At 50.7% G+C, this 15,476-nt stretch overlaps 1 protein-coding gene and 1 non-coding gene across 3 annotated transcripts in view; one reads left to right on the plus strand and one right to left on the minus strand.

The window, feature by feature from the left end:
• The window catches only part of Mapk14 (mitogen-activated protein kinase 14), a 59,592-nt gene extending 57,815 nt beyond the window's left edge, over positions 1-1,777 (plus strand). For both annotated transcript variants that reach the window (XM_050142783.1, XM_050142782.1), the window contains exon 12: positions 778-1,777. In XM_050142783.1, coding sequence (XP_049998740.1) covers positions 778-845 — 68 coding nt within the window. In that variant the 3' untranslated portion in view covers positions 846-1,777. The remainder of the gene's footprint in view (positions 1-777) is intronic.
• Positions 1,778-5,185: 3,408 nt separating this feature from the next.
• LOC126502831 (5S ribosomal RNA) lies at positions 5,186-5,304 on the minus strand. Its single transcript, XR_007592064.1, has one exon. It is a non-coding gene; the product is annotated as a 5S ribosomal RNA (ribosomal RNA).
• Between the last annotated feature and the right edge of the window lie 10,172 nt (positions 5,305-15,476).

Consider the following 15,476-nt stretch of genomic DNA (forward strand, 5'->3'; position numbering starts at 1 on the left):
CTTGAAAAACAAAAAACAAACAAACAAAAAAAACTTTTCTGGGAAAAATAAGAACTCATCAATGGCCACCTAGTATTGTGGTTCTGGTACTCGGGGTAATTCACACTGCATACATAGGTAGTTTGAGGTCCTGTCTCAGTAAAGCCCTTGTGAATAGTTATTGCCAGCTCACTAAACTTAGAGCCATGGTCTTTGGTGCATACGTTCCCTGGTGCAGTCTGCAGGCGCACTCTCAGAGTGTACAGCTCTTCACACTGACAGCTTTGGGACCGGGGCAGGGTTGCACTGACAGCATCTCTGGAGTAAGTGGGGCCAGTGCATTCTCAGTGTCCAGTAGACAGAATTGGGACAGGAGGTTGGTTGGTTTGGGTTTGGATCCTGTCCTGGAACTAGCTTTTGTAGACCAGGCTGGCCTCAAACTCACAGAGATCCACCTGCCTCTGCCTCTGCCTCTGCTGGGATTAAAGGCGTGCGACACCACTGCCCAGCCAAGGGCAAGAGTTTTTATAGCTTACCTTTGGCCTTGTTAGGAACTGCCAGGAATAGAGCCACATCTCTTTCATCCAATGTCAAATTCCTTCATAAATCACAAGGTCAGCTCTCTAGTTAGCCCCCAGAGCTAGGCCTGTCCACTGCAGTACCTGGTGGACTGCCCCTGAGCAGTAATGAGAGGCGGGATAGCCTCCGTGTGAGCCATGCTGCAGGTCACGAGCAAGTAGCGAGGCGGATGAGGGAGTGTCTCCGTTCTCACAGCTCACCATTCCTTCCCTGTCACAGGCCTGACCTACGATGAAGTCATCAGCTTTGTGCCACCGCCCCTTGACCAAGAAGAAATGGAGTCCTGAACACCTGGTTCTGTTCTGTCGATCCCACTTCACTGTGAGGGGAAGGCCTTTTCATGGGAACTCTCCAAATATCATTCAAGTGCCTCTTGTTGAAAGATTCCTTCATGGTGGAAAGGGGTGCATGTATGTGCATAGTGTGTGTGTGTGTCTGTCTGTCTGTCTGTCTGTCTGTATTTGTGGATGGAAGTCACTTCATGAGTTGTGGATGCTCCATGGCAGCCTCTGCCTGCTTTCTCAGAGTCTGGGCAAGCTGATGGAAACTACTATCTTGTTGGGGATGTATTAAGTGCAGAGTAAAATTATCCCTATTCCTAGTTACACTTTTGCCACTCTGGCTTCTCTTGTGTCCCAGCCTTTACCACACACCACAGTGGTACAGAGAGGCCGTCCCCCAGCCATGCCTCCAGCTGAAGAGGAGCACCTGGCTCCTGAGCTCTTGCTGTGATTGGCTGGCTGCTCACCATGGTCCCAGAGCCCGACAGATGTGTCCAAAGCTGCCAGTCTGTGCCTTAAAAGGAGAAGGACGCATAGATAGTTCCAGAACCGCAGCTGCTGACATTCTGAGCCAGGCGAGTGCGCAGGGCTGTTGGGTGGCCAGTAGTGAGCTGGAAGAAACAAGGCAGCCTTCAGGGAGGCCGTGTGTCTGTGTGTCTGTGTGTTTCCGCGTGCGTGCGCGCATGTGCATGCATGTCTGTGTGGCCACCCTCCCTCTCCCAGGAGTGAGCGGTGTCTGTGCTTACCCCTCACCTCAGTACAGAGATCTCCAGTGCCAGCTGCAGGTTCCTGCTGTCAGCCGCTTCCTGTGTGCTCTTCACGTCTAGCAGAGTGCGGGTGTGTTTGCATGCTTGTACAACCCCTGTCTGACTGCCAGGCGCGTGGAGACTTCCTGGCCGCCCTAGTCCACGTTGCCTCAGCTGATGCCATGGGCACGCTCCTCTGTGTTGAACACAGCTGATCCTCCAGGTGCTCACGGTGCAGAGACACACGGGACGGACAGAGCACCTGGAGGCTTGCCATCTGACTGTCACCAATCAAGGGGAAACGAGGCCTTTCCTCAGAATGTCCTCAGCTCTGGAAATCGTGTTCTCCTCACTTGTGATAACCAGCTAAGAAACTCTGAACTGAAGTGAGGAGCAAAGGCTCGTGGGCCAGGACTCCTTCCAGTCTCTCTCAGTAGTGTTGCTAGGGCAGAGCCAGGCAGTCAGAGGCACCTTTTTGTGGAAGGGTCCTCCCGGCAGCTTGACACTGACTGATTCTCGGTCTCAGTGTTGATTTGGGGAAAAATCAATTTTGTCTTGGAATTTTGTATGTTTTAGGAATCCTGAGAGAATGTGATTCCTTCTGATGGGGAGAAAGGGCAAATTATTTTAATGTTTTGTATTTTCACCTTTATAAAGATGAAATCCTCAGGGGTGAAGAACTGTTTGCATAACTCTGAATTTCAGGCACTTTGTGCTATATGAGGACCCATATATTTAAGCCTTTTGTGTAATAAGAAAATGTACAGCCAATTCCAGTGTTGGCCGTGACAGGTCTTGTATTTAGGTCAAGGTGTCTCTATTCTCTATCAGTGCAGGGACATGCATGCTCCAGACTGCCAGGGTAGAACCCCGCATCACCCGGAGCCAAGAAGGAGGCAGACTGGCCAGGCCTTGCCACTCAGTGTGCACCTCAGCTCCCACAGGGCGCAGGACGCATCCGAGTGGCGTGTCTGGTTATGAAGGCAAGTGTGATTCCCGACAGTTCTGCTCGGATTACTTTATTGCAGATGTCTTTGCACATGTGACCATGCTGTGTTAAGAGGCAGTGCTCCGGGGCCCGGACTCACTGGAGCTGGCTGAAGAGCTCCTGGCATCCATAGCCAAATGCTGCCATCTCCCGGGTTCTCCTCCAGAAAACAAGGGAATGAGGGAACTGCTGTTCTGTGTGTATTCATGAACTCGGCTGTAGTCCCATACGCCATAGGATGTCAGGCAATACCACTGGGTAAATAAAGCCTATTTTTCAAAGTCAGTGCTTTCTCAAGTTTACTGTGTTCCTCTCCATGATGGTTTCAGCATGGCCTGGCACATGTTTCCGGCAGACCCTTTAGAGCTGTCTAGTTCACACATGGTAAGAGCAGGCTGGGCCGGCAAACACCTGTTTCCACAGTGTCACGTGATTGAAAGGGTCCAAAGATTATTTTTTTGTAGCATGCATGAACTGATGTACAAGTTGAATCCCAGTGACCAGAAATTAAGTCTGATGGGAGAATGCCCACAGTTTGCTCCATGCCCTCTGGCGGCCTCGCTGCAGTGAGAGCTGGAATAGTTGAGACAGAAACCACGGGATTCACCACCTGCCTGCTTAGCGTTTGGCCCTTGTCAGCTCCACTGACCACTCTTACACAGTGAATTTTAAGTTGCTTTCTGATTAAATATTCTAAGACTTGATATGCTATATATTTTTATCTTTAAATTGACAGAGAGGGGGCTGGGCATGAGCCTATGTGTGTAGGATCATAGTACATCTGTTTGACTCCGCTGTCTTCATGTCCCTGGAAAATGCCTTTTAAAACTAGCAATCTGCACCATGGGATTAAAGGCTGCAGGGTCTCACAGCTGGGCTCTCAGGGTCCCCAGCTATCCTGAGAAGACAGTGAAGGAAGCACACAGCTGGGTGTTTGGACCCATGAGAGCCATTTTCTGGCGGCCAGCAGGAAATAATGTCGATAGTCACAACACTGGTGTAGGCTCCATTCTTTTCCCATGAGCATAAGAAAAGGTGGCTTCAGCTAGCACGCAGGTGTGGGTGGCTCTGGTAAAACTCAGCTACGCCAGCAAGATGGCTTAGGAGTAGAGTGGTTTGTCACCAAGCCTGACAACCCGCATTCAATCCTAGGAACCCACATAGGGGAAAGAAAGAACCAACTCTCAAGTTGTCCTGACCTCCACATAAACAGAATATTTTAATGTAATAAAAATAAAAATCAGACCTTTAATCCCAGCACTCGGGAGGCAGAGGCAGGAGGATCTCTGTGAGTTTGAAGCCAGCCTGGGCTACAAGAGCTAGTTCCAGGACAGGCTCCAAAGCTACAGAGAAACTCGAAAATAAATAAAATAAAACCAAATAAAAATAAAAATCAGACAATTTGGGGGGCTAACAGACCTGGACCCAGCTCTCCTGGGGCTATGAGTGGGCCTGCTTAGACCAAGGAGAACTGACCCAGAAACTTGGGTGAATGAACTTCACATGGTAACCAGAGCCTCTTAGGATATAGACGGAAGAGGTAAGGAAGAGGTAAGGGGAGCGCTCTGGTTGCTATTCTTACCCCCAAGCAGCTAACAAAAATGTGTTCCAAGAACAAAGAATGATCCCAGTGTTCGGTTTTCAAATGAAACAGTGTCATTTGTATTTTGCAACGTGGTCACAGATGTAACTTCTATAAAAGCTAAAAGGTGGGCTGGGGAGATGTCTCTGTCAGCAGAGGAGTTGCCTTGCAAGTCAGAAGCACCTGATCAATCCCCAGAACCTTGTACAGATGTCTAGGTAGGGTAGCATTCACCTGCAAACCCAGACGGGCAGATCTCAGGCTCCCTGGTCAGCCAGCATAGTCTACTTCAGGACAGTGAGAGCCTGCCTCAAAAAACGTGGGGCCTAGAGAGATGGCTCAGCAGTTAAGAGAACTGGCTGCTTTTGCAGAGGACTCAGGTTCAATTCCCAGCACCTTCTTGGCAGCTCACAGCTGTAACTCCAGTTCCAAGCAGCCTGATGTCCACTTCAGGCCTGTGAAGGCACCAGAGACAGTGCACAGACGCACATGCAGACAAAACATGCATTAAATAATTTTTTAAGGTGAACGGTGCCTAAGAAATGACTCCTCTAGCCTCATGCATGCACACCTGCATGCGCGCAAACACGCAGACAAAAAAACTAAGAATACCTGACGGCCTCCCCACCTACCAATACATCGTAGTACCCTCCGTCTCCCTTACAGTTAACTGAGTCTAACTTCCCGCCTCTCGGTAGCTTTACTGGAGATTTTAGTTGTCTAGTTTTTGTATCAGTTTCACCAGGTCCATCATCGTTTGCAAGACAGGAGACAGTTGCATCCATCTGTTCGGTCTTATTTGACACGGGCTTATGCCACGGACTATCCAAAGGCTGTCCAGGTCCTCGTACCTGCCATCGGTGTTTCCATCCTGGTGGCTGACCTCTCTCTGGTAACTAGGAGGACTCAGTAACAATGCAAAGAATGGGGGCCTCCTTTATACACTTTGTGTGTTCTAATATGGACATGCCTGCTGCACCTATGGCTACATGCACATCCTGAAGTTCTTTTTATTTATTTTTTTTTAATAAGCCTACAGCACCTGGTATTCCCAGGTGGTCTCCCATCCAAGTACTAACCGGGCCCGACCCTGCTTAGCTTCCGAGATCAGACGAGATTGGGCGCGTTCAGGGTGGTATGGCCGTAGACCATCCCGAAGTTCTTAAGTGCAAGACGAAAACAGTTGTTGAGCGCCACGTTCTCCCTGGTACAAGGTACTGGAGACAACCTAAGAGGCTGTCTTAGTTGGGGTTTCTATCGCTGTGATGAAACACCAGTCCAAAAAAGCAAGTAGAGAAGGGAAAGGTTTATCCAGCTTACACTACACAATGCTGTTCATCTCTGAAGGAAGTCAGGCCAGGACCTCAAATGGGGCAGGAACCTGGAGGCAGGAGCTGATGTGGAGGCCAGGCCCAGGAGTTGTCTACTGGCTTGCTTCCCCCTGGTATGCTCAGCCTGCTTTCTTATAGCACTTGGGGGCCCGGGCCAGGGACAGCACCACCCACAGTTGGCTGGGCTCGCCCCACATCCACTAATTAAGGAAATGCCTTACAGCTGGATCTCATGGAGGCATGTCCTCAACTAAGGCTCCTTCCTCCCTGATGACTCCAGCCTGTGTCGAGTTAACACACAAACGCATCCAGTACAGAGGCCATCTGTGCAAGGGAGCCCCACACAGACCCACGGTTGTCATCCGAGGTGCATGGTGGGAAATAAAGCAGTGACATTCCCAAAGTATGCCCTCCCCCTTTCTCACTGTTGAGTGGTGAAGGTTGAGGATCCCCAGAATGTTTGGGACCAGGCACATTCTGGATTTCAGAGTTAACAGCTGGGTGTCTCTAATCGGAAACTCCAAGATCTAAAATGGACGTCCCAGCCTTCAGATTTGAGCGTGGCACACTCTGCCCAGCTATGGCCAAGAGCCTCCTAGAGGCTTACACCCTGAAACATCGTCAGCGTTTCTGGCTGTCCGCAGCTAGAATATCTGGTTCTTAATCACAACGAGGAGGCCTAAAGACGTGGTTCTCATAACCCTTTCTCTGTTACAACCTGCATCTAACTCCCTGGCTGCAGGAGAGCCATACCCCAGAGGGGAGGGGCCGTACCCCAGCGGGAGGGGAGAGCCTGGTGAATTCCTCCCCACAGTCAGCGTTTCTGGGGAATATCTGAAGCAAGGGTTTCTAACTTTGCCACTGCTGCCATCTCGGCCAGATAATTCTTTCTCACAGAACCACCCTTTGCAGGCCCCCTTGACTCCACCCTCTAGACGCCAGCAGCACCCAAACTCCGTGTGTAACAGCCACAGATGTTACAGATATTACCAAACAGTTTAAAATAATCTGAAGTCTTGCAGGAGTCCCATGCCTCTGTTCTTGAGAACACATTCAAGGGCAACATCTTGTAGCCTGCTGTAACATGGAGATGTGGCTTTGACGTCCCAGACACAGAAAGAAAGAAAGAAAGAAAGAAAGAAAGAAAGAAAGAAAGAAAGAAAGAAAGAAAGAAAGAAAGAAAGAAAGAAAGAAAGAAAGAAAGAAAGAAAGAAAGAAAGAAAGAAAGAAAGAAAGAAAGAAAGAAAGAAAGACGGGGTGAGGGGGAGAGGGGTTTAAAGGGAACAGAAGAAGGGGAGGGAGTGGGAACTGGGATTATGTAAAATGAAAAAAAGATAGTTTGTATTCTTTTCTGAATAAATAAATTTATAAACCTAAAAGAAAATAAAGACAGCTATCTGGGCCTAGTGGCACACACCTTTAATCCCAGCACTTGGGAGGCAGATGCAGGTGGATCTCTGTGAGTTTGAGGCCAGCCTGGTCTACACAGTGAGTTCCAGGACAGCCAGAAGTGCGTGGTAAGACCCTGTCTTGGGAAAAATAAAATAAGATCAATGACCTTTTTAAAGACTGACATGTGTCTTGAAAAAAAATCAAACATTTCAGAAGGAAGGTCTCAGGCATGCCTCACCTGTAACCCCAATAGGTAAAGGTGCTTGCCTCCAAGGCTGAGAACCTGAGTTTGAATCCAGGGGCTCACAGGGTGGAGAGAGAGCCAACTCTTGAAAACTGCCCTTAGACTCGCAACACTCGTGCCGTGGCTCATGTGCTCCCCACACCACAGAGTAAGTAACTAACCGTCATAAAAAATGTAGACGGAATATACATGCATGACATCGGTAAGCTGCGTCAGAATGACTGAGTAGCTGCTTCCTCTCTGGGGGCCACAATCATTGCCAGACAGAGGGAGAATGGACGTGGAGGAGGAAATGAAACCCAGAAGCCACAAGGCTAAAGGGTTTGCCGAGGGTGAAATGGCAGGGCTCGATGAGGCTGGTTGCCGCCAGGAGCCTAACCCGCTGTCCCACTCCAGTGTGACTGTCCTGAGTGCAGACAGACAGCATCTCCTGTACCAACAGAGAGGTGAAGCAGTAGTGTGTTCAGACAAATATTTCACAGCCAAGGAAAGCCAATGAGACGCGGCGAGTGGGGCTTAATGGCACATGCTTGAATCCTAGCACATGGTGGCTCACAGCTGTCTGAACTCTAGGGGCTCCGACGCCCTCTTCTGGCTTCTGCCCACATTGCACGAACATGGAATAGAGATATACGCTCAAAGACATACACAGGTAAAACAAGACTACTCATAAAATTAAATAAATCTTTTTTTTTTGAGTTCCTTCTCCCCAATAAAAGAATAAAGTATGTTTGGTACCAAACTGTATTAGTTATTTTTATATTGCCGTGATAAAAGTAACTTGGGGGAGGAAAGGGTTTGTTTGGCTTACAGGTTACAGCCCACCACTGAAGGCGGTCAAGGCAGGAACCTGGAGGCAGAAACTGAAGCGGAGGCCTTGCAGAAATGTTGCTTCCTGTCTTGCTTCCCTTGGCTCTCCGCCTGCTTTCAAGTACAAGCACTACCTACCCAGGGTGGCTCCGCCCACAGGGGGCTGGGCCTTCCCACACCAATCATCAATCAATAAAATGCCCCCCAGATGTGACCATCGGCCAGTTTCATGGAAGCAACTCCTCCGTTGGGGCTCTCTCTTCCTGGGTCACCCTAGTGCACGCAGATGAAGGCCATTTCTCAAAAGTAAACCGTGGCGGGGGGGGGGGGGGGGGGGGGGGGGGGGGGGGGGGAGGGGCGGGGGATGGAGGGACTGAGTTACTTTGTTCCACAGACAGGAAATGTCGTCATTAAATGAATTTGCTTCCACGGGTTTCTTAGCTGGGTCATCAGTGGAGCACAGGGGAGAATTGGTTTCAAAGTGAAGGACCTGGGTTTAAAGTTCCCTCAGCCTCGGGTCAGGTGTGTGACCGGGACAGAACCGTTATTAACGTTCAGGTGTGTGGTAAACGCCTAGGGTTGTATCAGCGGAGTCCTGACTCCAGATCCATTGATCACTGTGAGTTGCAAGAACTACGTATGGAAGCCGGGCGATGGTGGCGCAAGCCTTTAATCCCAGCACTCGGGAGGCAGAGGCAGGCGGATCTCTGTGAGTTCGAGACCAGCCTGGTCTACAAGAGCTAGTTCCAGGACAGGCTCCAAAGCCACAGAGAAACCCTGTCTCAGGGAGAAAAAAAAAAAAAAAAAAGAACTAAGTATGAAGAGGCCTTGAGACCCAAGGGATTCTGGCTATTCTGGAACTCAGTCTATAGATCAGGCTGACCTTAGACTCACAGAGATCCTCCCGCCTCTACCTCCCAAATATTTTGACTAAAAGCTTGAGCGACCATACCTGGCTTCCATTTTAAATAAAATATAAAAGTGAATTAAAGTCTGGGGGGAGGGGACAGCGACAGCACAGGCCTTTAATCCCAGCACTGGGGAGACTGAGGACACCAGTTTGATTCCCAACCCTCCAGGCAGGTGGCTCACAATTGCTGTAACACCAGCTCCAGGCGATCCCGTGCCTCTGGTCTCTGGTATCCAAGGGCACCTGTACTCCTGTGCACAAACCCCCACACAAAGTCACAGATGTGCACATACTTATAAAATAATATTTTTAAAACGTCCAATTTTTAGTTCAAATCTCTCCCCCACTGTGATGCCCACTTTGTGATGGGAGAAGACAATTGTGCTCAATGGCTGTCACCCTCCTGGTGCCCCGAGAGCAGAGCCTCCCAGTGCCCATCGCTCGAGGCCGTTTCCAGGCTAAACGCACCTTTGAACATCTCCCTGACTCACTGCTGAGAGTCCAAGGCCTGTGTGTCCCGTCCGGGGTGTTCCTGGACCTGCTGAGCGGGCTCTACCATGCCCGCTGCGGTGACGGCAACCATCTACTGTGACGGCAACCATCTACTGTGAAACTAAGACCCGTTTCCTCTCGGCTGTTGCGCAGGGGCGATGGGACCCCCGCGGAAGGCGTGTCATCCGATGACTATGATAGGGCTGTGGCAGCAATGGATGGAGCGTGTCCCAGCTACAGGCACAGCGCAGGGTGGCTGCTCTGCTCGTAAACCCACGATGCTCTCAGAGACCACTGCTTTCCAGGCTCCCGCCATCCGTGCCCAGTCCCTGGGTTTCCGTGGCTTGTTGGAGATTGCTGATGCAGAGGGCTGAAGAAGGATGCTAAAAAGAAATCCCACACTCGCTCAGAATTGAGTATAATAAAAGGTTGTTTATTTAGGGGTAGACTCAAAGAACACAATCCTCTGCCGGAACATTTGGGAGGCTAAGGTAGGAGCATCCAGTGTTCAAGGCCAGCCTGGCAACATGGCCATGATCTGAAACACACACAGAGAATTGTATCAGGGCTGGAGAAATGGCTCAGTGAGTAAGGGGGCTTGCTCCCAAGACTGACAACCTGAGTTTAATCCCCAGAAGAACCCACACAGTGGAAGGAGAGAATGGACTCCCAAAAGTGCGTCCTCTGACCCACTCCCACACACTGTGGCATGTGCACACCCCTACACACTAATTAATTAATTAAAATGTAAAAAAATCTAAATCATAGAAACTCAAATGGTTTTGCCTTCTTTGCCCCGTTTTATCTGCACACCAAGGGCTATTGGCAGGGTCAGAATACACTTTGGGCTCTCACCCTTGACATGATCCTAGCACGTGGGGTGGGGGAGATCGGGAATAAGGTAAACATTCTGCAGTGTGAGGTCAGTCCCTCCCGTGGAGGGCTCATCCAAGCGAATATACAGTGGGGTCAGGGCTGAGAAGCCAATAACTAGACAAGGATGGGGTGGGGGCAGCAAGATGGTTCCACGAGTAAAGGTGCTTGCTGCTAAGCCTGAGGACCTGAGTTCAATCCCTGGGGCCCACAGGGTGGAAGGAAGGAACGAACTTCCTCTCGGCTGGCTGTCTTCAAGGCCCCCTATCCTGCAGCAGGTCTGCTATGCAGTTTCTTTTCCTGCAGGACAGACACGGCTTGAGAACAAGCAAGTGGCACTGTCCCCAGACCCTCAGGGTCTTGTTTGCTTGTTTCGATACAGGGTTTCTCTTTAGCTTTGGAGCCTGCCCTGGAACTTGTTCTCTGTAGACCAGGCTGGCTTCGAACTCACAGAGATCTGCCTGCCTCTGCCTCCTGGGTGCTGGGATTAAAGGTGTGTGCCACCCTCAGAGTCTTGGTAGGTACCCAGTCACCTCGGAATAAACAATGCAAAGCTTCCTTGCACACTGCTAAGTAGTCAGGGACCTCAGGGACAAAGGAGCCGCTTCTGCCCTCCCAAAACTTGCACTGTGGACTCATTTAAAAACCTCCAGACCGTTTTCGTTTTTAATTTTTTTGTTTGTTTATTTTCACAGATTCATTCTTAAATTTGGTCCTGCTGTACCCCAAACCAGGAGCCAGAGGAGGGGAAACCTGTATGCCCAGGCTCTAGGGACCAGCCCAAGTCGCTGTTGAGCCTGACTGGGGGAGTCAGGGGGGCGTGACCTCAGCAAATCAAAGGAAGGACTTTCCAGACAGGACCAAACACCCAGGAGTGGCGACAGTCCAAGGAGCGGCTCCATGAGTAAGGAGGATGCGGGAATGGAGGGCGTGGGTGCTACAAGACAAGGAAGACATCCGGGAAGGCACAGACTCCTCAAGGAGAGCGAATGACGGTGGGGATTTGCCCTGAGGTGCCTGGGAGATGCAGGGTGGGTATCACCGAGCAGGCCATCAATCAGGTCAGGCTCACCCTGAGCCAGGCTGTTCCGGAGCCTCCTTCCCGGGGCCCAGAGGTAGGTGGGGCGGCCTCTGGTAGTGAGAGGGCGTGGCTATGAGAGAGGAGTTCGTCCCTGTCAATCAAGATGCTATTCAGCTTCCTTTCTCGTTTTCTCGGTGTGTGTGTTGATTGTATCGTGGCACCGTGTGCCTGGCTCTGAGATGTTCTTTTCTGTCTCTGCTAAAGTGCCTCTTAAATAATAATGGCAAATATATATGAAACCCTGTCTCAAAAAACATTAGGCTTGGTGCCCAGTGCTTTTATCTGTGGAGCCTTCTTGCCAGTACTCGGTGCCGGTGCTTTCTCGTGTCCAGGACTGTGGTTTGGTCTGGGTGAGCCGGTGAGGTAAGGTGTTTTCACCATGGCCACTGATACACACTCTGCCTCCGTGCGCCTCTAACCTAGAGCTGTCTCTCCGCCCAGCACTGGCCATGTCTCCCCAGGAGAAAGGGGGTCCGGTCATGAGATTTGCATAGTGATGAAAAGGGGAGCCACGATCATAAAGCCAGATGGAACTTTCTGGAAAGTGAGTGCAGAACTGGATGAAGTCAAGAGAGCTCCTATTGGATCCCCAAAGGGAAGCAGGGGGGCTGAGGAGGGTTCCTGGAGGAACTCTGGCAAAAATGACTGGGCTGGACCCCATCTGAACACTGGCCACTCTGGGGTTACTGGCTCTTCCAGAGGACTCGAGTTCAATTCTTTTTGGGTTTTGGTTGTTTTATTTTTTTTTCCAGACAGGGTTCCTCTGGGTAGCCCTGACTGTCCTGGAACTTGCTCTATAGACCAGGCTGGTACACATATATATTCAGAAGTTGATGCAGCCAGAGAGACTGCCTGACTTATCTAAGGCCACACAGCCAAGGACATGAATTCAGAGCTGCAGTCAGGGTCACAGCTGCCAGCCCAGGCCTGCTTGGTCTCTTTGACCATGATCAGACACAGATATTTACATAGAAGGAGTGGAACAGTCAGACCCAGTGACCTCTGTCCTGGAGAAGCATCTTGGCCCTGAGATGACAGGCAGGACGCACGGGAGTCTGGGCAGGGTCATGACCCCATCGCCACAGCTGGCAGGACATGTGAGCTGGCACAGCCCCAGGCAGGAAGGTAAGCTGGCTTACACATCAGGCCAAAATGACAGCTACACAGTGGTACTGAGTGCCTGTGATGAAGCCCCACCCACTCCTGACATTCCCTCCTCTGCCACCAGTGGGTGCTACCAGGGCTCTGGGAACAGGCATCAGGCAAAGACCTGACCCTCCTGAACTCAACGTTCTCGTCTGGGGCAACAGTCAGTGCGTTAACGAGTGTCACAGAAGGGCTTGGGGACAGTGAGGCCAGGTGCGGTGGTGGATTGTGGCTGTGTCCAGTTCTGCAGGCAGGGAGGGAGAGCTTCAAGCAAGGCCCGGAACTCCAAGGGCCACACGTCAATCATCACGACCTCCTCTGTCCCTGACCAGGTGGACAGTGCGTCCAGACTAACACGTGACAGAGCCCAGAGGAGTGCTCTCACCTGTTCAAGGTCACACAGCCGTAAAGGGTGTGACCTAGTCGTTGACACTGACCAACAGGGGCACACCAGAAAGTGTGGGTCCCCTGAGACCTAGTGGCTCCGTGGGGTCATGGGGTCTAGAGGAGGCAGGGAGGATCCTGCTTTAAAGGGACTTTTTAATGACTTTTAAAATGACGTGTGTGTGTGTGTGTGTGCTTGTGTGTCTGTGTGATGTGTGCACGTGTGTGATGTGTGCATGTGTGTGTGTGAGTGCGCGCGTGTGTGTGTGCTTGTGTGCACATGTGCGTGTCTGTGTGAGTACATGTGTGGAATTCAGGTGCCCGAGGAGGCCAGAGGAGGAGTATGACCTCCTGAGCTGCAGGCACTTGTAAGTCCCTGGACATGGGTGCTGGGAACCAAACTTGGGACCTCTGGAAGACGAGTTCACACCCTTAATGGCTCAGACATCTCTCTAGCCCCTTATGGTTTTTTTTTTTTTATTACCGAGACAGGGTTTCTCTGTAGCTTTGGTGCCTGTCCCGGAACTAGCTCTTGTAGATCAGGCTGGCCTCGAACTCCCAGAGATCCGCCTGCCTCTGCCTCCCGAGTGCTGGGATTAAAGGCATGCGCCACCACTGCCCGGCCCTTATGTTTTTTTTTTACGTTGTATTTATTCATCTTTTTAAAAAATATTTATTTATTTATTTATTATGTATACAATATTCTTTCTACGTGTATGCCTACAGGCCAGAAGAGGGCACCAGACCTCATTACAGATGGTTGTGAGCCACCATGAGGTTGCTGGGAATTGAACTCAGGACCTTTGGAAGAGCAGGCAATGCTCTTAACCGCTGAGCCATCTCTCCAGCCCCTGTATTTATTCATCTTGTGTGCACAAGTATGTGCATACCGTCGTGTATGGGTCAGATGACAGCTGGTGGGAGTTGATTCTCTCCTTTCACCACATGGGTCCCAGGGGATTCAAACTCAGATCGACAGGCTTGGCAACAGGCACCTTTACCTCCTGAGCCCTCTTGCTGGCCCATACCCTGCTTTCCAATGGGGTTCATGATTTTTCTTGGGGAAATACAGAGAGAGGTCTGCCCCCCGGGGCAGGCCACAGACCAACAAAGATAGGGATTCCTTCCACATCCAGCTTGGCAGAGCAATGAGTTTATTGGGGTTACTTGCAGGAATGTGGGAGACATGAGCAGCTGAGTCACCCTCAGGTCATGTCCCAGCCCGGGTGATGACTCATGAAGGCTGTGCATCTTAGGTCTTAAATCTTTTTTTTTTTTTTTTCTTGGTTTTTCAAGACAGGGTTTCTCTGTGTAACAGCCCTGGCTGTCTTGGAACTCACTCTTGTAACCAGGCTTGCCTCAGACTCACAGAGATCCACCTGTCTCTGCCTCCTGAGTGCTGGGATTAAAGGCTTAGGGCACCACCGCCCAGCCCCCTCTTAAATCTTACAGCTTCGCTGGCCATAGACCCGGCTGGGGCAGCAGGGATAGATGATGCCCTGTGAGAAGGCTAACATCCCCCACAACCATTATCACCAAGCCACGCTTTTATTTATTTCCTTGTCCTGATTTGGGGCCAAGGAATTCTGAAGGCCACCATGGGCGTTTGCCTGGCGAAACAGTCACCACCAGAATAGAAGCTTGGTGTGGCTGCCCAGAGAGAGGAGAGGACCCAGATTCCAGCCAGGCCTTCTACCACCCTGGGCTGAACTTTGTGAACACCACTTCACTTCAGGCATCAGGAAAAGGGACAGAGGGCTGGGGATGTGGCTCAGTTGACAAAGCCCTGGCATTCCATCCCCAGCAAGGCAGAATTGGGTTTAGGGACCCCCACACTTGGAATCTCAGCACGGGAGAAGTGGAAGCAGGAAGATCAGAAGTTCAAGGACACCCTTGGTTATACAACGAGTTTGAAACCAACCAGGGCGGCAGGAGATCCTGTCAATAAACAGACAAAGCCCAGGACAGATCAAGGCAGTGGACCCCATTCCAAGCACACACTACTGCCTCTAATCCAATCTTCTGGGTCTTCAAATGGCGCCCACCTCCTTTCCACTTGGACCCAAAAATCCAATCATCTCTGGCCACTTGTGCACCGAGAACGTAACGAAGGGCTGGAGAGACGGCTCAGCAGTTGAGAGCACTGATTCCTTTTCAGAGGACTGGATTCAATTCCCAGCACCCACAGGATGCCTCCCAGCGGACTGTAACTCCAAGGGAAGATGATCTGCCTCCCTCTTCTGGTCTCTTTAGGTACTACACACATATAGTATGCAAAACATCATATGCATAAAAAATAAAAACGAATAAATCTTTAAAAAGAAGGGGAAATGAATCTACTGAGCAGGGGAACAAGCAGAGTGCCTGGGGACCAGCAGTGACGAGGACAGTATCCAGACACTCACAGGGCACAAAACTGGTAAAAATGACAAAGTCAGACCTGCCTGGGACCACATCTTCCCAGCCCTGGGGAGCCAGCTGTGAGGAGGAGATCATGGAGAGAGCCTTGAAAGGCGTCTCTCAGAAGAGCTGTTCTTACTGCATTTTTCCACCAGGGGGCGCCATAGCCAAGCAGTCGGGAGAGCGCCTCTTTCCACACCTGGGGATCAGCCCTACACCTGGCTGAACCCAATTGTTAAATGTCAGCACTTTTCTTTT

This window comes from Alexandromys fortis, unplaced genomic scaffold (genome assembly GCF_014885135.2).
Source record: "Alexandromys fortis isolate MF-2015 unplaced genomic scaffold, M_Fortis_MF-2015_v1.1 scaffold_9, whole genome shotgun sequence".
Classification (NCBI taxonomy): domain Eukaryota; kingdom Metazoa; phylum Chordata; class Mammalia; order Rodentia; family Cricetidae; genus Alexandromys; species Alexandromys fortis.